Source organism: Helianthus annuus, chromosome 6 (genome assembly GCF_002127325.2).
Source record: "Helianthus annuus cultivar XRQ/B chromosome 6, HanXRQr2.0-SUNRISE, whole genome shotgun sequence".
Taxonomy (NCBI): domain Eukaryota; kingdom Viridiplantae; phylum Streptophyta; class Magnoliopsida; order Asterales; family Asteraceae; genus Helianthus; species Helianthus annuus.
The window spans coordinates 100437314-100462583 of NC_035438.2; the positions used below are offsets into that span (position 1 = coordinate 100437314).

General features: G+C 38.4%; 1 protein-coding gene and 1 long non-coding RNA gene across 2 annotated transcripts; both read left to right on the plus strand.

The window, feature by feature from the left end:
* Window positions 1–749: 749 nt before the first annotated feature.
* Window positions 750–1650, plus strand: LOC110891041 (PRA1 family protein G2). Its single transcript, XM_022138701.2, has one exon. It carries the CDS (start codon window positions 849–851, stop codon window positions 1428–1430), a length of 582 nt encoding a protein of 193 aa, XP_021994393.1. The 5' UTR covers window positions 750–848; the 3' UTR covers window positions 1431–1650.
* An 8690-nt stretch (window positions 1651–10340) lies between these two features.
* On the plus strand, window positions 10341–24752 carry LOC110887306. The gene is made up of 3 exons (XR_002563219.2): window positions 10341–10414; window positions 10931–10993; window positions 24567–24752. It is a non-coding gene; the product is annotated as an uncharacterized LOC110887306 (long non-coding RNA).
* The last annotated feature ends 518 nt before the right edge of the window (window positions 24753–25270 follow it).

The following is a 25270-nucleotide window of genomic DNA, read 5'->3' on the forward strand; positions in this document are numbered from 1 at the left end:
TTTTTATAAGCCTCATATAGGCATATGCGAGACCTATACGGGACCTATACTACACTATATGATAAGATATACACCTCTTGGCCGACTATATGAGTCATATACGGGGCATATATGGGCATGTGTCATATACGAACCTATGCGAGAGATTCTATACGCCCGTATAAGCCTATGTGTGGCTTATAGGAGTAACCAGACCAAATATGATATCAGTCAGACATTGAGATTGATGTAACTCTATACGCTTCATATAAGGCTATACGAGGTATGCAAATAGGCACCTGTTATGTGTGTGTGAATACTTTTACCATTTAGAAAACATAAATTTATGATTCATTGCACTTCCAACTAATTAAAACTAAGGGTATACGGGGCACTCTTGGGGAGGGGGATCGGTGACCCAATTCACCGCTCGGGAACACCGCCGCCATCGGTGCGGGGAGGGGGATCAGGGAGGTTTCACCGAAGAAGGAGAGAGGAGATGGTGGGGCCACCCTCATTTTCAACCAATCAATTATTTCCTTTTTTTTAATAAAAAAAAAAACAAAAGTCACCTAAGAGGGGAGTGCCGCCATCAAATTAGGGTGTGAGGGAAGTTTAAGAGAGGAATTGATGTGGCATAACCTGATTTGGTGTGCGTAAGAGAGGAGACTTCCCCTAAGAGAAGATTGCCCCTCTCACCCTAACCCTACAAAAATATAAGCCATCTTTAAACAAAAGTCTACACACCAAAAATATAAACCATTTAAAAAAAAAGAAAAAGAAAAATAAAGAAAAAGTCATGCAAAGCTGTGCTGGCAGGGCTTATAATCCTGCTGGTCAAACCCCAGTCAGACACTTCCACCACCACGATGCCCACCACCGCCACCACCTACACGACCATTCCAATCTCCGGCACTGACGTAATCTTCCGATCCTTCCAAAACCTCTCCTCCTTCCTCTCCCTCCTCCGGCCCTGGCCGGAATTCATCTCCAACGCCGCCTCCTTCGACCTCCCGGACTCCCTCCACCACGCCGCAACCAGAATCCGCCTCAACTCCAAATACTTCTCCGTCAACTACGGCATTATCATCACCGCCTGCTTCGTCGTATCCTTGATCGGAGATCCTAAATCGCTCTTAATCTTCGGTTCGGTTTTGACGTTATGGCTCGTACTTTACTTTTTCCGTGAAGATCCGATGGTTGTGTGGGGCCACCACGTTCACGATCACCTCGTGACTGCCGGACTTGTTTTCGTTACCGGAATTGCGGTTTGGTGGTTAGGTTTTGTTAGCAGTTTGTTGATCGGAGTGGCGGTTGGGGTTTTGGTGTCGGTTGTTCATGGAGTTTTTAGAAACCCTAGGGGAATATATCTTGATGAAATTGATGCTGAATCTGAAGGATTGATATCGCCTACATCGGTTAATTCTAGGGTTTATGATTTCTCCAGTTAGGGTTACGGGCATATTGTTGTTACTAATGATTCTGACGGTGAGGTGTGTGATTAATTGATTTTGGATTGTTGTGAGGTTTTATTTGTAAAGTGTGAGCAGATTGTTGTTACTTGTGGTGTTACATTTTTTCATAAATTTGATCATATATTTCTACTTTGTTCTGATGATCATGCTGTATTTAATGAACTCAAACTATTCAATGAATCTGAATTCTTGGAAATATATTCCTCTATTACTCCAGATCTAAGGTTGACTTTGACTCATCATAGACGGGATTACAGGTGAAAATTGGTTACAGACTTACAGAGGCCATATGACTTTGTTGATGGTATGCATCGTCACAGTCACTTTTGTGTCGATATAATTTAACATCACACAACCTTTAGGGTGGGGGGTATAATCTTCGGTGAGTTAAGCGGGGAGTGGGTGTCACCAATCGGTGACCATACTCACTTGAATGACTTGATCGGTGAGTGGGGTATTCGGTGAGGGAATTCGGAATATGTTCACCGAAGTGATTGAAGAGTGATGGAGGAGAGAGAGAGAGAGAGAGAGAGAGAGAGAGAGAGAGAGAGAGAGAGAGAGAGAGAGAGAGAGAGAGAGAGAGAGAGAGAGAGAGAGAGAGGAGAAAACAACCAATCAAAAGTGAGAATCACTCAAACACCCTAGAGTGATTAACCATACTTAGTGATTGAGTGCAAAATAGGGAGTTGACATGATATAATATTATTGGGTAGGATTTCACTCAATCACCCTAGAGTGATTAACCATACTCTTCACCCTTAACTCATATGACTTGTATAAACATTATGGCCCTTATGATGTGTCAATATAACACACCATATGATGAGTCAGTATATTACGCCTATGAACATTTTTCGCCTATCATATAGCCCGTACGTCCATGGTGTGTGATTAGTATGTAAGTGGTGTTTCTTTAGCTCAACCTTTAAGCAAATGTGGTCCATCCTTCTGCTGACATCTTGTCATTCAGTAAAGAACAATTAAACCCTTTTAGCAGATGATTCTTTAACTTTGGTTTAAGATTGTATGTGCTGATCAAATGTTGTATACAGTAGTGTAATAAAATTGTACCAAAAGTTGAGCAGAAGAATAGTAAAACTCAAACAACACTATAGATTAGATTGTGGGAAAACTGATCAGATGATTAATGATCTAACGCTAATCTTAAGTTATATCTTACTCCTCATTCTAACTAATTTTGCTAATGTTTTTTGAGTAGCCAAAGTTTGAGGATGATTATGGCCGAGCATAACGGTCCTGATATTGATACATGTCCTGCACAACTCTTCGTCGTTATCAAAATGGCCGCCTCGTAACAGCAGTTTAGCTCGTGTTTCCAGTAATGTAGCCTTCAAAAGTGTCACATCTTGTCACACCCTGACTTTTGCGGAAGCGTGATTATTGGTGTGACTTTCTTAATACCATAGCATTCAATCATAACAACGCTATATGATAAAAAACAGTAGATGTCCACCCATAAATTTTAAGTTTGAAAATAACACAACATAATTGTCTGAAACGTTGACACCAAATTTAAGTTACAACCCACAACATGTTTAAATGAGTTCATAAAGACTCAACAAAATATTAGAACCAAGTTTAGAAACATGTATCCCGTCCAGGAATAGGATACACCTCCTAAACTCTACGGATGACATCCTTTATTCATGACGCAGCTTGACAAACATGCAAACACCTGCCAGATCCACTTATTTCCCTGAAATACATGTAATTTGAAAACATCAACAAAAGTTGAGCGAGTTCATGTGTTTGTGTGTGAATAAACCTTTAAAGTATGTATGTATGTATGTCCCCGGTATGAAGCAATAAGGAAAAACAGATCACCAATGATTTGCAAGGCCAATGGTATGTGTGAAATGGTGAAGGAAAACTCAAACCTAGCGGAATTTTGCCACGGCATTAGTATGTGGACATAGTTGTCACACCCCCAAAAATCCACACGCGGAGTACCACCGCTTGGAGGCGTGACATGACCAGGATTAAGCCACCAATCATATTGTACGTTTATGTAAATAGTAAATGTCATTCTTCAATACGAAAGGTGTTTTCAAAACCAAACATAAACAAGTGTGTTGCGGAAGCATTAATGTAAAAACCCAAAATAAGTATTAAGTTGATATGTCATAAAAGTGTTTATCATAATATCCACAATCCGTGCCCACAACGACCGCGCCTCCCGTGCAAGCTCCATGAGTACCTAAGGTCCTGCAAGGCATGTAACAGAGAGTCAACAACTAGTTGAGCGAGTTCACAGTTGGTTATTCAGTGTTCGTGATAGAATAGTAAATCATATGTTCGTTTAGTAAACCATGTATCGTATGCATTTGTATCGCAGCCCTCTAGGCATGTGTGCGAAGATTAGTGGGAGTTTCCCAAGTATTCTAGACTAGGTATATTTGTATCGCAGCCCTCCCGGCATGTGTGCGAAGTTTAGTGTATGGTTCGCAGCCATTCTAGGCATGTGTGCGAAGATTGGTTCAAATATCGCAGCCATTCCCGGCGTGTGTGCGAAGAGAAGTATTTGTATCACTAGTTTAGCAGTATCTATCAATAATCCTTCCTCTCCCGAGGCCCATAGTACGTAATCCCGATAATAACTTAAGTACAAGAAATCTTCCAAACCCATTCCCGACCCTGGGAACCCCATGCCTTGGTAAGGGTGTGAACTCACCTTGGTTTGCTCAGCAGATACACAGAAAGGTCAATCAAGCTATTTTGTGGTCAACCACGTCCTAACATAGTTGTACCATACAAGTCAGGTTCGTATTCAAGTAGTGCACGTATGTTTTCTACACATCTAGTTGCATACAAGTGTTGATACATGTATAATCATGGCGGTTAACAGTTCATACGTTATATGTTCAACAGTAGAAAGCACGTAACAAACAAAGGCCCAAACACGCAGCCCAATTACACAAGTCTACAGTAGTGGAAGTCCGAACCGGAAGTGTGACTATGTGGTCTCGAGTCGAGACTAAGGATCTCGAGTCGAGACAGTGCGGTCTCGAGTTGTTGGCCTAAAGATCTCGAGTCGCAACCAAAAAGGTCTCGAGTCATGCATGTACTAGTCGAGACTAGACGGTCTCGAGTCGCAACAGGACCCGCAACCATGGTCTCGAGTTATGATGCTGGTGCTGGTGTGATGTGGTCTCGAGTCGAGACTGTGGGTTCTCGACTCGCAACCCGTGTCGAGACCGGAGATGTAACCGATTTCCTGATTTGCAGCTCATTATCTCCGTAACATTAGCAAACAAATTTGGCAGTTTCAATTCAGATCAAGCAACATTCAATTCAGAATTCAATCATATTCATATCACCGTAATCATCATCAATTCAAGAACACACTAACCGATATCATATGAACCTACAACCGTGATCATCCAAGACTAACATGAACTCCTAAATCATGATCTAAGCAAGAACAATCAATCCATTATCATGTGGAACATACAATCGGATTGTTAAACCAGCAAATTCTAAACTAGCATGCACCCTAGTTTATGTGTACATCAAATCTGTTAACATGTTTTTCAATCCGTTCGAGTTATATAAACACTATCCAATATATATATACATGAGCCGATTTAAAGCACATCAACATTAACAGTTTATAACACCATCATCATGTAGAGCATATATATATATATATATATATATATATATATATATATATATATATATATATATATATATATATATATATATATATATATATATATATATATATATATATATATCACAACATCATATAAAATACAACCAACCATAAACACTAACCGGATTAGAGGATGCAACAAGAGTTAATCAGAGAGCTTCAAGGAATGAGGGTGGGATCGCCGGTTTCGAGAGAGGAAGAGAGAGAAGTGTAGGGTTTGTGTGTATTCTTGTTTTGCAAGATATGGGAAAACTAAACCTCCGTAAGGGTTTCATGTATGCGTAATGGGTGAGTGGGCCGAACCCAATCATCGGGCTGCCCTTGTTCTCGAGTCGGGTGAATGGTTTGCGAGTGGGGTTGGGCCGAGAGAAAGATGTGCGGTCAAGAACAAAGTGTGCGGCCCAAATTTGATAACACGTAACATAATAAAATTCATAACATTCAATGCAATCATACACATCAACTAGTCACGTAATGTTCAAACAAGTTACATCGAAGCACACAAAAAGTTCTAAATTACGAGTTGTCACAATAGTCACCATATGGGTCACCCTAGTCCTCATTGGTGTGGGCTCGCTACACCCAAATAGATCTATCACTCATGTCCCTCGGTCCTACGACGAGGATTAATGGCCTTAAGTGTTATACCCACCTTTCACATGATCAAGCAGTAACTCTCCTTAGCTAAATCATACCATGAATAAAAGTTTGTAAACAATTGTAACATGTATATCACCCCCGAAGTTATAAAACCAAAAACAGTTAGAAGAAAAGGGGGGACATGAACTCACAGTATTGCGTCTTCAGAATCGTAACCCAAATCTCCTCAGCGAACACAACTCCCTACAATGTACTAATGTCTATTAGACTAACGGGCCGTGCCTTGGCTTAGAGTTTAACGTTTTTTTTCTTGAGTTACGTTTCTTATGTTCCAATATTATTCCAAGTTATAGTTACTTGTTAAAATAAATTATTTTAACTTTAAATTATATTTAATTTTTGGAATAATTGTTAATCAACATTTTTGTATTAATACTTCTCAAGTATTTATTTCCGTATTTCCTTCCCAAGCATGGGGGTATTTCATACATGTATTTCCGTATTCTTGTATTTGTAGTTCCGAAATAATATATTTTTAAGTCTAACTTAGAAAATATATTTAAACTTATTTTGTCCAAAAATAATGTATTTCAAGAAAATATATATTTTTCTCAAAAATCATATATCTTCTAAATATTCAAGAAAATATATTTTACTTCCAAAAATAATATATTTTTCTCCTTGTCAAAATATGATATAACTTTGTAATACTTACAAAAATCATATTTTCATTTCTTGTATCCAAAATAATATTTACCAAAAATATATTTGTAACGGTATTTTCCGGAATATTTTGTAAGTTAGGTTCTTGCGTTCGGTTTCACAATATTAAGTGTGTAACTTATATATGTATTCCTTGTGATTTTTGGTATTATTTTGGGATTGTAAATTCTTGGTATTTTGTTAAGTTATATTACATTAATCCTAAAATAATATAACTATTACACCAAGTATACAAATAATCACACAATGTGTCTTTAATGTAAATATATATTCTAAATACATATTTATCCATTTTTATTTATAAAAACCAACATCCGATACTTGTATTTTTGTAACAAAATCTATGGCAAAGTTTATATTGAAAACCATGGTTAAAACTCACTTGTAAATACTTGTTTAGAAAATATTTTTCTAAGTGTTTATATTTTTAGAAAATTTCGCCATAGTTTCCCCTAAGAATGGAGGTGTCCATGCTATTTAAGCATATCATTTTCTTTTCAAAAATAATCATAAACAATCAACAATCAATCTACACTTACCATGAGCTACAACAAAGCTATCTACATAATGATCATGAACTTGAGTTTTCATAAAAAACTTGTAGTAACTTGGTAGTGTGTTTAGTAGACTTAGTTGCTCTTTAAAGTGTACTTATTTCTTTAAAAATCCCATTCTTGAAAGATTTAAGTGTTTACAATTTGTTAGATGATTTTTCCAAAAATCATTCTTTTGAGTTTCTCTTGTAAACAAAGTGTTCTTATATTTGTTTCAACACTAGAAACATGCTTGGTTTCTTTAAAAACTATGTTTATACAAATCTTGTGTTTTAGCTTGGTTTCTTTGGAAAACTATTTTAGAAATCATCCACTTACAAGTCTTGTATCTTATTTAAATCATCATCACATGAAAACAACTTTTTATTTCTCAAGTTCATGTAAACATAAGGTATGATGATCTTGGTTTCCCACAAGATCATCACATCAACTTACTAGATCATGTGTTTAATCACAATCTAGTAGGTTCCATATGATGTCTAACATCACTAACACTAGTAATCAATCAACAAGAAGTAAATAAACACAAATCAACAAGTATTCATATGTTTACAAGCTTATGTTAGAGATTTATGATTATGTCTTTTAGTGTTCATCAAGTTTATCAATGTACATCATCATTTAACCAGCAACATATGAAGTAAATAAGGACCATGAAAGTCTTACAACTAGCACAAAGGCTAGGGATGAACACAAGAGATGGTGATGACAAAAGTGGAGGATAATAGCAAATGATGGAGGTCCTCCAATATCCACAAGCACCAAGCTTTCTTAATCACCTTCTTACACCTTGAAATGAAGTTGGAATGTTGAGGTTGAAATGGAAGTGAGGATGGTGGTGGTGGGGGTTCACGGCCGAGAAGAAGGAGGGAAGAGAGAAGAGGAGTTGTGGTGAAGTGTGGTGATGAGAATGATGGCCTCTAGTCTTCTTATAACCATCTTAAACTATTACCTAATGGTCAACATGTTCCCTAAGTACATGCCATAATCTTTCAACAATCTTGTAGGATCCAACCATATCTAGTAAGATTGAGAAGATCAAGGTGGTGGGGCCACCTTGTAACCGTCCCAGGGGGGGGGGGTATTAGTTGGGTCTTGATGGTTAGTTAAGTGTTTAGTTAGGATTTCAAGTATATTAGTTAGTGTTTATGTGTATTTGATGTTATATAGTGTGTTAGGGTGTTCGGGGATCAAAACTAGCTCAGAATTACTAAAACAATGCTTCTAGTAAAATTTTGGTGTTTCGGGTAGTGTCCGGTTGTTCGGTTAGATACCGGTTCGTTAAAGTGTCAAACTATTCCGTTTAGTGATCTTTAAGTACCCTTTTGTGACACTTTTAATTCCCGACACTTAGGAAAGCATTCAGGACCATTTTGCCATATTTTTGCATGTTACTAGCTCCTTAGATTGCTGAATTTTGCTGAAATATGCAGAATTCTGCACTTTATGTGGGTTTTAGGCACTTTCCGGCACTTAAACTATCACATAGTGAAGCAGTTTTATGGTCCTTACTTCCCTACACACCATACTAGTGTAGTACCTTGTCTCTGGCCCATACGGGGTCTCAAAACACTGTCTGTCTATGTACTGAACATCGTCAGCATTTTTCTGAGTTATCCGCTAACTGTGCTTTGTGCATCTTGTATGTCAATAAAGTTTGCATGTGATAATGAGATGACGGTATGTAATATGTGATGCACATGTAAGTATGTTGCAGTAATCAGAAAGCAGTTTAAGTCATTAGTTGTAATTTAGCACAGTCATTAAGCACTAATTAATATTAATTAATTGTACGGATACCTGTATTTTTGATGGTTGTCACACATCTTGCCAAACATATTCATCAATTCTCGGGTGTGAATTCATCTTCTTCTTCCAGCAAAGTGATCCATGACACCAATCCTGTATTTGAGAAACAAGTGATTTCTCCACTTCTTCAAGAACATTTGTGTAGACTTTTAATAGCTCCAAAGATGAGTTGCATCTTGAAAACGTGGTAAATGCTCTGGTTGCTAAGGGTAGAGCCGTTTTCTTGATGAAAAGAACCATATCATGGGCTTTTAGTTGGACTGATGGTGGCTCGGATTTGTACCCGAATACAAGAAAAGCAGAAGCCCAGAGGTGGTCGGCGTTCAAAACCGGGTTTCCTATTTTTCTTATGCCTTGAATGGTCGCTTTGGTTGTGTTTAAACCGCCCTGTGGCTTTGCAAAAATTTGAGTTATCGGGTGGAACAAAATATGGCATCCAGGATGTCATTGATTTACTCTTTTAACAAGCCCTAACTTGATCAACACAAGGGCTGCATCTTCTTCACCTCTACAAGTTTGAGCCTCTAGAAACCTCGAACAACAAAACAAAGTCACGCTTGCACACTTGGCCCATTTCTTGAACGGGTTGGTGGAACCTGTTATGTTGACTGCAGCTGCGGCTAGTAAATTTGCTGAAATGGGCAATGGCGCAAACCAACCCCCGACTAGTAGCATCTTTGAGGCAAGGACGTTTCTAGTCTCGTTGTCTTCGTGCAAAATAGTTGTGCAAGAGATCAAAACATTGAGTAGAAACTTATTGTGTCACCAAAATCCTTCATCAATATGAGATGGAATTTCCTCTAAACGAATATGGTTTATGGCTTCAAAAAGGGTCGAGGGTGCGATTGCAAGTTCAGAAAGCAATGATCTGATTACCAACAACCCGAAGCTCGATCTCCCAGTTTCTCATCAAATTTGGTCAAAATGTCAATATCTTGAGCAGGGTATTCTTTCTTCGGTCTTCCTTTCATTAACAAGATTACGTCTTTTAATGGCAATGGTTGAAGTTGCATTGGGTCAAAACTCATCACTCTTAGGAGTCTAGTTGTGATAATAACATGTTTTACCCTTCCCACCAATCCCTTTCGGTTTCAAGATTGTCGCATATCACGAAAAAACTCTTGTTTTACCCTTTTGAAAGCTTCTGTTTCTTGCTCATCAAAGCTTCTAATCCTCCCCCTTTCTTTCTCTTCATCTGCACTCACATCTAATCCTAGGGATTTTGTAACACCCCAAAAATATAAAACCTTATAATAGGATTATAAAGTATTAAATAAACGAGAACAAACTGACTAGGACTCCTAGTGAGTTACAAGTCTTGTAATAACTCATAAGTGGGTTAAAAACACTCAAATATGAATCAAAAGAAATTAGAAGGACTAAAGGTGTTTAAATTGAAACTAATTATAATAAATACATTTTAATAAAACACAAAACACACATTGTGAGTGTGTTGGGATTGATCAAACACAGCAGGGGGCGACCAGAGCTTCTCCAAACCATAGTTCATGTTGTTTGATCAAATGGAAGACCGAATTCTGTCCCAAATCAAAATCCGAGCATAGATTAGTGATCACCTTAGTAAAAGGGATCATAAGGTATGTAAATTTTGTAGAAAATTCTCATTTAAATTTCTGAATGAACATAGGGGAGTTCAAATTAGATGTTGCATGAATGTTGTATAGATGGAATTAGAGTAATATGATGTCTAGGGATAAACCCTAGACGATTTCTTGTTAAAATCTTGCTTGATACTAGTGGGGTTCATAATCACCATTGTAGGTGATTAATGGGTTTTGTAGAAACTTGATAAACACTAAGATTATGATTCTTGTCTAGTGTAATCCGAGTTTTAGGAAGTAATTTCTGAAATATTGATGTTAAAAACAAGTGTAAATTTCCTAATTGATGTTAATCTTGGCTAAACAAAAAGTTATGAACTTGATGATAAGTTATGAGAAATTATGCCCTTAAGGTGTTTGTGAAAATGCCTAAAAGAAGATTAAAAACCGGAAATTTGAGCTAAAACGCGTGTTTGTAGAGTTATGGCAAATTATGCGTATTATGTAAACAAAAGAGTTCTAAACGGGTTGTGATTGAACTCTATAGGAAAGGAAACCGGAGCATCAAGTGGACAAGCCGGTGGTGACGCGCGATTGAAAGGGGTGCTTTGAAAGGTACGTAACCTTGGTTTCGTTACAATATACTTTGATTTTAATTGTAGTTAATATCTTGAAATTAGCAATGTGAAAGATTGTAGTTTATTATAGAAGTGATGAAGTTCACTAGTTAATCAAAACGTGTCAAAAGATTTGTTAAAGTATGTTTGGTTGTCATTAAGATAGTGGATTCCATTAGACAACCAAACGGGTCAATAAGGGTATAAAAAGGTAGTTTTGAAGTGACTTGAACATCACTTGATGATTGTGAATTATTAAAGCGTGAACCATGGAATGGAAGTGATACGCTAAGATGGACAAGCCCGGGAATGGGTAATCATGGTTAGAAATCAAAGACGGTGAGTTATGCAAGTATGTAACTTGATACGTTACATTGATGAATTGTTTTTAAACTATGCGTTGTTGATAAAAATTGTGTTGGTTGTAGCGATCATGTACGTTACTTAAATCCGTAGGTTAAGAATTAGTTTGTAGTCGTTTGGTAGTCATCAAAATGGAGGATTTTCCGTAGATGGACCAAACGGGTCGAATAATGATACTTTGTAATATTAATATTGTAAGTAGAAAGAAGTGGCGGAAATGGTCACAAAAGCACGAAGCCATTGGTTTGGTAATGAAGTGCCAGTGATAATAAGCCCCGGAGTTTGGGTAAAAAGCGCCTTAGGTTTACTAGTTAAATGGTAGTAAAATGGCTAAGTTAGAATGGGTCGAATATTTGCATATGGACATATAGTCTTTCGGTCCGTGAACAAATTTTTCGATATGAAATTTGTAATAGACATGTCGGTAATGAAATTACAGACGCATAGGAAAAAGAATCACTTAAAACGGACTTACGAGTCAAAAGTTATGGCCAATTTAAGTTGGAACTTGGTTAAATTTGAGCTGGGAATCTGCAGCATCAAAGAAATAAACATTCTGAGAAAGTAGGGGCTAGGCGTGACGCAAGGGGCCTTGGCGTCACGCGACGCCCCCTTCCGGAAATTTTTTTTATTTTTCTTGGTTGTTGACTCTTGGAACTTGTTTGTGTGACATCTGTGCTTGTAATCATTGTAAACAGTTCAGTTATCAATGAAATAAAGTTATTTGATCCCTATGTTTGTTTGTTTATGTTTGATGTTTTTCATGTTTTGACTTTTATTCGATTTCAAACTCTATATCGCTTTCTGGAGAATTATACACGAACTGGTGCGTAAACGTAATCAGTTAAACACGACAAATACTCCGGAACATCAATTTATGCTTAACATACCTTAGATTACCTTTACATAACTTAGAAATAAGTTTTGAAGGCTTTGGTATGGCAAAATCCAGTTAATTCGCTTACAGGGACTAAAATTGACAAACTGCGAAAGTATACCGATTTGAACTGTAACGAACATTCCGGAACATGCCCATAAGTTAAACATACCCTAAATATCCTTTACATAGCTTAGAAATAGGCTTTGAGGGGTTCGGTGTGCTAAAATAAACTTTTGGGTCATTTAGGGACTAAAAGTGTCAAAAAATGCATAAGTTTGCATTTTCGCGCATAACTTACGTTCTGAATCCATCCGGACATCCAAAAATATTATGTTTTAGTGTTTGGCTTGTCAAAAATCCATTCGTCGCGCAATTTGGACCGTTTTTGCGTCTGTTACGACTTCCGTCGTAATTAACCGAACAACGCAATCGTACGGCCAAACGAACCGACATCCGGCATATTTTTGAGCATATTTCAAGTCCCCTATACTTTAACTTCATTTTAGAGCTTAAAAATGGGTTTGACGGGTTTTAGAAGTGCCAAAACACGTCCATACGCGCACAGGGGTCAAATCTGCCAAAACTGAAAGTTAGCTGGTCTGCAGGGTCCTTACGGACCGTATGGACATGCTTACGGTCCGTAAGCAACCCCCAGAACAGCAGAAAGTGTTTTCCAGCTAGATCCAGCTTTTACCCACTTGTGCACATGGTTTTGGGGTTCCTATGGGCTGGTTTGTGTGCCCATCAAGGTACCAAATCAGGATTTGACAAATGTACGGCCTAGATCGTGCCCTCTTCTCCAAGAAACGATCCTAACGGTAGTGCTTCACCTATATATACCCCCACTCTTTTCACTCATTTCCCACACTTGAGTTCTGAGTTTGTTCTCTAAGTTGGGGTGTTTTAGCACTTCATACCTGAGAATACTCGGAAGTTCAATCTTGCGGGGACCTTCTGTAAGTATTCTTTCGCGTTTTTCGTTCGTTTTAGCGTTAAAGTCAAACTTTGTTTGACTTTCTGCACTGACCAGTTCACGGTCAATGCGAAGTTCGTTTGAACTTCATAACGTGAGCGTAATCACGATGGTTATAGTCCCTAGCGACTATACCTACTGATTACCACGTTATCTAGGCTCAGTGACGAGTCGTAGTTTCGGCCAAAATGCGTTTCTCACATATTTTGTAACCAAACTACTCTAGCGTATTAAAACCATTTGTTTTAATACCAAACCTGTTTTCTAACTTTACTAAACATGTTCTAGCATGTTTAGCTCGTCGCTTTTAGATTTGTGCTTGTTTAGGGTCGTAAAGCTAATCAATCGCTTATGCTCACGAACCCGACCCATTTGGTCGATCATTAGGATCCGACCAAACATTTTAGGTGACCATAGTTGTGTGGGGAATAACCTTCCAAGGTTATACCTTATGGTCACGACGTTTAAGTAGTTGTATGATAAGTAGTTCTTATGCCTTAGGTAAATTACCAAAATACCCTTTTTGCGCCAAAATTCATTTTAAGCCTATGTAACATAAATTTTGACATCTAAACTGATTTAGCAACAATATTAAGCATGTTAAGGCATAACTTGCTTGTCATAGGACTAGTTAAGCATTCCGAACGCGTTTTACGCGAGCGGCGCGTTAAAGTAGCATAAGCTACCTAAACAGGTCGTAACGGGTCAAAAGCACTTAGGATAGGTTTCGTTTTAGTACGTAGGCTTTGTTAAACCATGTTACATAAGTTCCCCCTACTTATTTGGTTTACGAACCCTCGTACTACCCGATCCTCCGATAGGTCCGTTTATTAATGTAGATACCTATATAGGTGCCGTTTGATTCCGTGATCTACTAGCATTGCTTGGTGGTTATCCTACGACTTCTAAGCAATCTCAAGTGAGTACATAGTACCCCTCTTTTACTGTTTTCCAAACATTTTGGGGTGAAACACATGTGCCTACTTGTTACTTTCGTGCTTTCTTGTTTTTCACATCATATGCTTGCTATGTTCTTAGTACACTTATAGTACATGATTTCATTACATTGTTTTGCTATGTATGTTAACTTAGCATGCTAGCACATTGATTTACATTACATTGTTTTGCTATATATGTTTACATGGCATATTAGCACATTGTTTTACATGACTTTTCTGCTTTGTATGTTTACTTGGCATACTTAGTACATTGTTTTCACATAACTTGTTTACATTTGGTATGACATTTGGTTTGCATAAACGGTTCTTTACTACATTCATTAACATTAGCTACGCCGCTCGGTAGTAAGTAATGGTACCATAGGACTTGACAAATCCCGTTCCTGACATCCTGGGTTGGTTTGGATGAAAGGAATGACTGAATCCGAAAACATTTTACTTTGATAACCTTTACTCTAAGGTTATCCTGCTGTCTCAAGGCTTGAATGTAATGCGTTAACTTACCACATAAATGTTTGTATCAATAAAACAAGCTTTTACTTGGCAAAACATAACTTTTTGATTTATTCAAAATACTTTGTTTTGTTCCTTTTTACTTATGGTTAAGTATTCTCATTTTGTTACTTACCATACATAACTTTTGTTTACACTTAACTACATGACTACATTTTGGGTTTTAAACATTGACAATGGTTTAGACAAGAACATTTGATGATTGGTTTGAACATGAACTATATGCTTTGGTGGTTTGTTTAAGTGACTTAAGTAACTATATGTGTGTAGTATGCTACAAGCATGGTGGATACGCCGCTGGTACTTCCTATATATAAGTGCTTGTGTTGTATTACATGACATACCGTTATTTAAATCATTCAATTTTGGACTTATACATTTTTGCAAATAACATATTTTTCACAAGACTTTGTTTTACAAAACAATTTATTTCATACAACTTATTAATACTTGGTTATTCTTTTAACCATACATCATTCTTTTATACATACATATTAACTGATTTGTTATCGCTTTTCAAACATTTTATAAGCAACCACATAAACTAGATTCATGACAAGTTTTTCATTAAACATTTTCTTAAACCTAAGTCATGAATTCTATTTTCACAAAACCTATGTATCTCACAGGCATTTTTATGCTGACGTACCTATTTTCACATGTGTTTTCAGGAGCTGTTGCTTAGGATGTTGATCGTGACACGCTAGGGTGGACTCAGGCCTTAGTGACATAAAATGGAACTAGACTTAGTTTAACTATGTGATGTACTTTTGTTTTCTTTTTAAGACAATGTAACATGTTGGTTCTTGTTTTGAACGATGTATTCCACCCTTGGGTGATGAATAAAATATTATTTTAATTACCTTGGTTGTGGAACAATAATTCTGTTACAACACGCCCCGACGTTTCCGCCACGATTTGATGTTTTACGTGGTCGGGGTGTGACAGAAGAGTTGGTATCAGAGCCAATGGTTATAGGGAATTAGGTTATTAGTAATGCTTTGACCTAGACTATAACTTTTCTAGGACCCCAACACAAGTTGTCTTGTGTTTAGATTTTAAAACATGCACTTCACCTATCCTTAGGTGATCACCAAAACAAGAACCCAGTTTTCTAAAACGATTTTTGAAAAACAATCTTCTGTTTTCAAATGATTTATTATATGGTTTTGAAACCCTTTTGATTTTTCAAATTGATTTTGAAATTTTATCATTTGTTTTTGAATGATTCTTTTGGGCCTTGTGCCTTCCAAGTTTTCAAAATCTCGTCAAAGTTTTGGGTTCTAAATAGTGTGAACACGTGCAAACTGGAAGAGTGAATGCCTGTACCCTGGGTTTTCTGTCTAAGGCTAGAGTGTTCATACAAATCCACATAATCGGACCAGTCACTCTTACCTGGGAACTCTTGGGGTGAGTGTTCACTTATAGGCGAGCATGTCTTCGCTAAGCATTATTTATGGACCCATTTACTTTGATTAGTCACTGTGTGTCATTTGTTTGCTTTGTGATACGGACGAATGACCACCATCCTTGCTTTGTTGATTTTGTTTCGTCTCGTTCTTTTCATCTAATCATCTCACTCGTTTCCTCTCATGTTTTCCTCTTTTTAGCATGCCTCCTCGACGCGAAAATCAGCTACCTAATGCCGAACTGGCTGAAATCATCGCACAGCATATGGCTGCTGCGTTCCCGAATCTTATTGCTCAGTTTAACCAAGCCAACATCAATCAGAACGCTCCTTGTAACTTCAAGAGCTTCAATTCAGCTAAACCACTCAAGTTCAGTGGTACTGAGGGGGCAACTGGGCTCCTTCAATGGTTTGAGAGCATTGAGAATACTTTTCGTCATGTTCAGTGTCCTGATAATCGCAAAGTCGAGTTTGCTTCTAGTGTTTTTCAAAAGAGGGCGTTGACATGGTGGAATGGGGTTATGAGAGATCGTGGTGCTGAAGTCGCTTTAGCACAAACACGGGCTGAGTTAAGGACTCTCATGATGAGTGAGTTTTGTCCTCGTCATGAACTTCGAGCGCTGGAAAGGGAGTTCGATGATCTGAAACAAGTAAGTGGTGAGCACCGGCATATACTGATAGGTATGAGGAGCTGAGTTTGTTATGCCCAACAATGGTTACCCCACTTAATAAGGCTATCGAAAGATACATCGATGGTCTACCTGACTCTGTGCAAGACATAGTTACTGGTAGTAAACCTACCACTGTTCGTCAGGCAATCGAACTATCTGCAACGCTGACTGAGTCGCAGATACGAAAGGGTAAGTTGCATAGAAAGGGTGACAAGAAGGGTAAGAAGCAAGAGTCTGACAAGAAGGATAGCAAGAAAGGTAAAAGCAAGAAGGGGAGTGATGCGGGTTCTTCGAAGGGTTCAAGGAAGCGGAAGGCTTCCCAGAGCTATGCCGTTACTACTCAGGCTCAAGCTGCTCAAAATCAGCCTGCGCAACCTCTTGCCAAGAAACCATACTTTGGCAATGCACCTCTGTGCAATAAGTGTAACGGACATCATCAACCACACCACCAGTGCCGTCAATGCACCAACTGCGGAAGACCTGGTCATCTTGCTGATACATGCCGCATACCTGCCAATCTGAATCGGGCAGCTCAGAACCCGGCTCAACAAGTTGCTCAGCCTTTTGCTCAGCAACAAGGTCAAGTAGCACGACCTCACTTCCCACCAGGTTCTTGTTACAACTGTGGGGATCTGACCCACTACCGTAACCAATGTCCAAGGTTGATAAATGTGAACCCGGTTCAAGCTCAGGCTCGTGGACGAGCTTTTAACATGAATGCTGTTGAAGCGCAAGCAGACAACGAGGTGGTGAACGGTACGTTCTTTGTTAATAATCAACCTGCGTCTGTTCTTTTTGATTCAGGGGCCGATAAGAGTTTTGTGTCGTTATCTTTTGAGCCCTTGCTTCGCGTGTCTAGAACGAAACTAGGTAAGCCTTTGACAGTTGAAGTTGCGAATGGTGAACCCATTGTTCTTGATTCTATTCTCCGCAACTGCCAGTTGAACCTTAACGACCATCTTTTTCCTATTGACGTCACGCCTATGCAACTTGGAAGCTTCGACATTATTGTGGGTATGGATTGGTTAGCCAAGCATCGCGCAGAGGTAGTATGTTTTGAGAAGATCGTTCGTGTGCCGCTTTCGTCAGGTGAGATACTACAGGTTCGTGGTGAAAAACCTGCTAGTAGCCTCAAGCTTATGTCTTGTTTTCGAGCTCGGAAGTATCGGCGAAAGAACTATGTGGCCTTCTTGGCACATGTTACAGCAGATAAAGACAAAGGTAAGTCTATGCAAGATATTCCTGTTGTTCGGGATTATCCGGAGTTGTTTCCTGAAGAGTTGCCTGGTCTACCTCCAGCACGCCAAGTCGAGTTCCGTATTGATCTTGTACATGGTGCAAATCCTATTGCCAGAGCTCCATATCGTCTTGCACCGTCTGAAATGCAAGAGTTGTCTAAGCAGCTTCAAGAGCTTTCTGACAAAGGTTTTATCCGTCCTAGCTTTTCACCTTGGGGTGCTCCCGTTCTTTTTGTCAAGAAGAAGGATGGATCCTTCACAATGTGTATCGATTATCGTGAGCTGAATACGCTTACCATCAAGAATCGATATCCCCTACCTCGCATTGATGATCTCTTTGACCAGTTACAGGGTGCTACTTGCTTTTCGAAGGTCGATCTTCGTTCTGGGTATCATCAACTTCGTGTGCATGAAGAGGATATTCCCAAAACAGCATTCCGCACTCGATATGGGCATTATGAGTTCACAGTCATGCCATTTGGTTTGACCAATGCTCCTGCTGTTTTCATGGACTTAATGAATAGGGTCTCCAAGCCTTATTTGGATAAGTTCATCATCGTTTTTATTGATGACATCTTGATTTACTCTAAAACGCGAGCTGATCACGAGCGCCATCTTCGTCTTACTCTGGAACTCCTAAAGAAAGAGCAACTTTTTGCCAAGTTCTCCAAGTGTGAATTTTGGCTTAAGGAAGTTCAATTTTTAGGACATATTGTCAACGAACAAGGTATTCATGTAGATCCCTCCAAGATCAGTGCGATTAAGGATTGGGATACGCCTGCTACTCCTACTGAGGTTCGTTCTTTTCTTGGTCTTGCGGGTTATTACCGCCGCTTCATCGAGAACTTCTCAAAGATTGCAGTTCCTCTAACTGCTCTAACTCAGACGAACAAACCCTTTGAATGGGGTTTTAAACAAGAGGAAGCATTTCAGACCTTGAAGCAGAAGCTTTGTGATGCACCTATTCTGACTTTGCCTGAGGGCAATGATGATTTTGTTGTTTACTGTGATGCATCGAAATTGGGTCTTGGCTGTGTTCTGATGCAAAGGAACAAAGTCATAGCCTACGCATCAAGGCAATTGAAGGTACATGAGAAAAACTACACCACTCATGATCTTGAGTTGGGTGCAGTTGTCTTCGCTCTCAAAATCTGGAGACACTATTTGTATGGCACAAAATGTGTGGTTTTCACTGACCACAAAAGTCTCCAGCATATCTTCAACCAGAAAGAACTCAACATGAGGCAAAGACGTTGGGTCGAACTCCTAAACGACTATGATTGCGAAATTCGCTACCATCCTGGTAAAGCGAATGTTGTGGCTGACGCATTGAGTCGTAAGGAACGCACTATGCTTCATTGTGTTCGTGTTCAATCTGCTATTCAAGCACGATCCGATATCCAAGCACGCATTACTCAGGCTCAACAAGCTTGTGTTTCACAAGACTTGATGGGTAAGGAATTACCCTATCACATTAAGCCTGATCTTGTGCTAAAGGAAGATGGATCATATTATTTCATGGACCGTTTGTGGGTCCCAAGCCAAGATGATCTTCGCACTTTGCTTATGGATGAGGCCCATAAGTCTCGTTATTCTATTCATCCTGGCTCAGACAAAATGTATAAGGATCTTCGTACTCAGTATTGGTGGCCTGGTATGAAGAAAGACATTGCCTTGTACGTTTCAAAATGCCTTACTTGTCTAAAGGTTAAGACTGAACACCAACATCCTTATGGTCTTTTGGAGCAACCTGAGATCCCAGTTTGGAAATGGGAAAACATTGCTATGGATCTCATTACTAAACTTCCGCGCACTAAGAAAGGTCACGATGCCATTTGGGTAGTTGTTGATCGTCTTACAAAGTCAGCGCATTTCCTACCGATCCGTGAGACTCTATCTGCTGAAGATCTGGCTAAAATCTATGTGGATGAAATTGTATCTCGACATGGTGTTCCTTTGAACATTATTTCTGATAGAGATGCTCGCTTCTCTTCTCGATTTTGGAGAACCATGCAATCTGCTATGGGGACCCAACTCAATCTGAGTACAGCTTATCATCCACAAACAGATGGCCAAACTGAAAGAACAATCCAGACTTTGGAGGATATGCTTAGAGCTTGTGTGATTCGATTTTGGTGGAAGTTGGGATTCACATCTTCCATTGATTGAATTCTCCTACAATAATAGTTATCACTCCAGCATCAACATGGCTCCTTTCGAGGCTCTCTATGGTCGAAAATGTCGTTCACCAGTCTGCTGGAATGAAATAGGTGAGGCTCAGCTTACTGGACCTGACCTCATTCTAAAGACAACTGACAAGGTTAAGAAAGTTCGTGATAACTTACAGGCAGCTCGAAGCCGTCAAAAGAGTTACGCGGACCGACGACGCAAGCCCTTAGAATTCCAAGTCGGTGATCGTGTATTACTTAAGGTCTCACCTTGGAAAGGTGTGATCAGATTTGGAAAGAAAGGAAAACTTGTACCTAGATATGTTGGACCATTCAACATCGTCGAAAGAATCGGTAAGGTAGCCTATAGACTTGCATTACCTCCCGAACTTGGAAATGTTCATCCAACTTTCCACGTATCCAATCTCAAAAAGTGTTTAGCTGATGAGAACCTCCACATACCACTTGACGAAATTCGTGTTGATAAAACACTACATTTTGTTGAGAAACCTGTGGAAATTATGGATCGTGAAGTCAAATGGCTTAAACGCAAGCGCATTCCGTTGGTTAAAGTTTGCTGGGAATCTAAACGTGGACCTGAGTTTACTTGGGAATGTGAAGATCAAATGAAGGCGAAGTATCCACATCTATTCTCACGAGTTTCCTCTAAACAAATTTCGGGACGAAATTTCCACAAGTAGGGGAGACTGTGACATCTGTGCTTGTAATCATTGTAAACAGTTCAGTTATCAATGAAATAAAGTTATTTGATCCCTATGTTTGTTTGTTTATGTTTGATGTTTTTCATGTTTTGACTTTTATTCGATTTCAAACTCTATATTGCTTTCTAGAGAATTATACACAAACTGGTGCGTAAACGTAATCAGTTAAACACGACAAATACTCCGGAACATCAATTTATGCTTAACATACCTTAAATTACCTTTACATAACTTAGAAATAAGTTTTGAAGGCTTTGGTATGGCAAAATCCAGTTAATTCGCTTATAGGGACTAAAATTGACAAACTGCGAAAGTATGTCGATTTGAACTGTAACGAACATTCCGGAACATGCCCATAAGTTAAACATACCCTAAATATCCTTTACATAGCTTAGAAATAGGCTTTGAGGGGTTCGGTGTGCTAAAATAAACTTTTGGGTCATTTAGGGACTAAAAGTGTCAAAAAATGCATAAGTTTGCATTTTCGCGCATAACTTACGTTCTGAATACATCCGGACATCCAAAAATTTACGTAAGCATTAAAATATTATGTTTTAGTGTTTGGCTTGTCAAAAATCCATTCGTCGCGCAATTTGGACCGTTTTTGCGTCTGTTACGACTTCCGTCGTAATTAACCGAACAACGCAATCGTACGGCCAAACGAACCGACATCCGGCGTATTTTTGAGCATATTTCAAGTCCCCTATACTTTAACTTCATTTTAGAGCTTAAAAATGGGTTTGACGGGTTTTAGAAGTGCCAAAACACGTCCATACGCGCACAGGGGTCAAATCTGCCAAAACTGAAAGTTAGCTGGTCTGCAGGGTCCTTACGGACCGTATGGACATGCTTACGGTCCGTAAGCAACCCCCAGAACAGCAGAAAGTGTTTTCCAGCTAGATCCAGCTTTTACCCACTTGTGCACATGGTTTTGGGGTTCCTATGGGCTGGTTTGTGTGCCCATCAAGGTACCAAATCAGGATTTGACAAATGTACGGCCTAGATCGTGCCCTCTTCTCCAAGAAACGATCCTAACGGTAGTGCTTCACCTATATATACCCCCACTCTTTTCACTCATTTCCCACACTTGAATTCTGAGTTTGTTCTCTAAGTTGGGGTGTTTTAGCACTTCATACCTGAGAATACTCGGAAGTTCAATCTTGCGGGGACCTTCTGTAAGTATTCTTTCGCGTTTTTCGTTCGTTTTAGCGTTAAAGTCAAACTTTGTTTGACTTTCTGCACTGACCAGTTTATGGTCAATGCGAAGTTCGTTTGAACTTCATAACGTGAGCGTAATCACGATGGTTATAGTCCCTAGCGACTATACCTACTGATTACCACGTTATCTAGGCTCAGTGACGAGTCGTAGTTTCGGCCAAAATGCGTTTCTCACATATTTTGTAACCAAACTACTCTAGGGTATTAAAACCGTTTGTTTTAATACCAAACCTGTTTTCTAACTTTACTAAACATGTTCTAGCATGTTTAGCTCGTCGCTTTTAGATTTGTGCTTGTTTAGGGTCGTAAAGGTAAGCGATCTAATCAATCGCTTATGCTTACGAACCCGACCCATTTGGTCGATCATTAGGATCCGACCAAACATTTTAGGTGACCATAGTTGTGTGGGGAATAACCTTCCGAGGTTATACCTTATGGTCACGACGTTTAAGTAGTTGTATGATAAGTAGTTCTTATGCCTTAGGTAAATTACCAAAATACCCTTTTTGCGCCAAAATTCATTTTAAGCCTATGTAACATAAATTTTGACATCTAAACTGATTTAGCAACAATACTAAGCATGTTAAGGCATAACTTGCTTGTCATAGGACTAGTTAAGCATTCCGAACGCGTTTTACGCGAGCGACGCGTTAAAGTAGCATAAGCTACCTAAACGGGTCGTAACGGGTCAAAAGCACTTAGGATAGGTTTCGTTTTAGTACGTAGGCTTTGTTAAACCATGTTACATAAGTTCCCCCTACTTATTTGGTTTACGAACCCTCGTACTACCCGATCCTCCGATAGGTCCGTTTATTAATGTAGATACCTATATAGGTGCCGTTTGATTCCGTGATCTACTAGCATTGCTTGGTGGTTATCCTACGACTTCTAAGCAATCTCAAGTGAGTACATAGTACCCCTCTTTTACTGTTTTCCAAACATTTTGGGGTGAAACACATGTGCCTACTTGTTACTTTCGTGCTTTCTTGTTTTTCACATCATATGCTTGCTATGTTCTTAGTACACTTATAGTACATGATTTCATTACATTGTTTTGCTATGTATGTTAACTTAGCATGCTAGCACATTGATTTACATTACATTGTTTTGCTATATATGTTTACATGGCATATTAGCACATTGTTTTACATGACTTTTATGCTTTGTATGTTTACTTGGCATACTTAGTACATTGTTTTCACATAACTTGTTTACATTTGGTATGACATTTGGTTTGCATAAACAGTTCTTTACTACATTCATTAACATTAGCTACGCCGCTCGGTAGTAAGTAATGGTACCATAGGACTTGACAAATCCCGTTCCTGACATCCTGGGTTGGTTTGGATGAAAGGAATGACTGAATCCGAAAACATTTTACTTTGATAACCTTTACTCTAAGGTTATCCTGCTGTCTCAAGGCTTGAATGTAATGCGTTAACTTACCACATAAATGTTTGTATCAATAAAACAAGCTTTTACTTGGCAAAACATAACTTTTTGATTTATTCAAAATACTTTGTTTTGTTCCTTTTTACTTATGGTTAAGTATTCTCATTTTGTTACTTACCATACATAACTTTTGTTTACACTTAACTACATGACTACATTTTGGGTTTTAAACATTGACAATGGTTTAGACAAGAACATTTGATGATTGGTTTGAACATGAACTATATGCTTTGGTGGTTTGTTTAAGTGACTTAAGTAACGATATGTGTGTAGTATGCTACAAGCATGGTGGATACGCCGCTGGTACTTCCTATATATAAGTGCTTGTGTTGTATTACATGACATACCGTTATTTAAATCATTCAATTTTGGACTTATACATTTTTGCAAATAACATATTTTTCACAAGACTTTGTTTTACAAAACAATTTATTTCATACAACTTATTAATACTTGGTTATTCTTTTAACCATACATCATTCTTTTATACATATATATTAACTGATTTGTTATCGCTTTTCAAACATTTTATAAGCAAACACATAAACTAGATTCATGACAAGTTTTTCATTAAACATTTTCTTAAACCTAAGTCATGAATTCTATTTTCACAAAACCTATGTATCTCACAGGCATTTTTATGCTGACGTACCTATTTTCACATGTGATTTCAGGAGCTGTTGCTTAGGATGTTGATCGTGACACGCTAGGGTGGACTCAGGCCTTAGTGACATAAAATGGAACTAGACTTAGTTTAACTATGTGATGTACTTTTGTTTTCTTTTTAAGACAATGTAACATGTTGGTTCTTGTTTTGAACGATGTATTCCACCCTTGGGTGATGAATAAAATATTATTTTAATTACCTTGGTTGTCGAACAATAATTCTGTTACAACACTCCCCGACGTTTCCGCCACGATTTGATGTTTTACGTGGTCGGGGTGTGACAGTTTGTATCCAATTTAACTTGATCAAAACTAACATTTGTTATGGTTTTGATCTTAGGTGGTGTTGAAAAGTAACCGGAAGATGATCGAGCTAGATTTTGAAGAACCGAACACTACTTACAAGCTTCCGCAATGTTTTAAATCTTTAATAGACTATGTTTATGGGTTGTAAACAATAGTTAAACATCTTTTGAAATGTTTTAACTTAGTCGTTAGTTGACTAAGGATTATGCTACTTATGAACTTCTCTTATGTAATCTATGTTAATTAGCATTGTTTATTAAAAATGGTTTGAACTATTATTACATAATTCAAGTAAATTAGACGGGTGTTACAAGTTGGTTTGAACTATTATTACATAATTCAAGTAAAAAATGGTTTGAACTATTATTACATAATTCAACAAAGTGTTCGGTTCAAGCTCGATCGATCGTCCGGTAAGAATTAACTTATTATGTTAACAAATTATGTCTTATGTAAAAATGAGAAAGGAATTAAAGTGCATGGGAAGAGCGTGTTAACACATTCAAACCCGGAAAGTGCACCAAATGTGAACGGTTAAAGCAAGTTGAGAACTTGGCTAAACCGAAACAAAAGAAGTAATGTTATAAATGAAATGTTTAACGCTTAAATGTAAACATTTCAGTTTCAAGATGTCTGATGGAAATGATGATGATCCGGTGCAAACAAGCACCGAACAAATGAAAGAGATAATTGCCGAAGAAGTAGGGAAGGCAATTGAAGGTAGCCTATCCGGGTTTA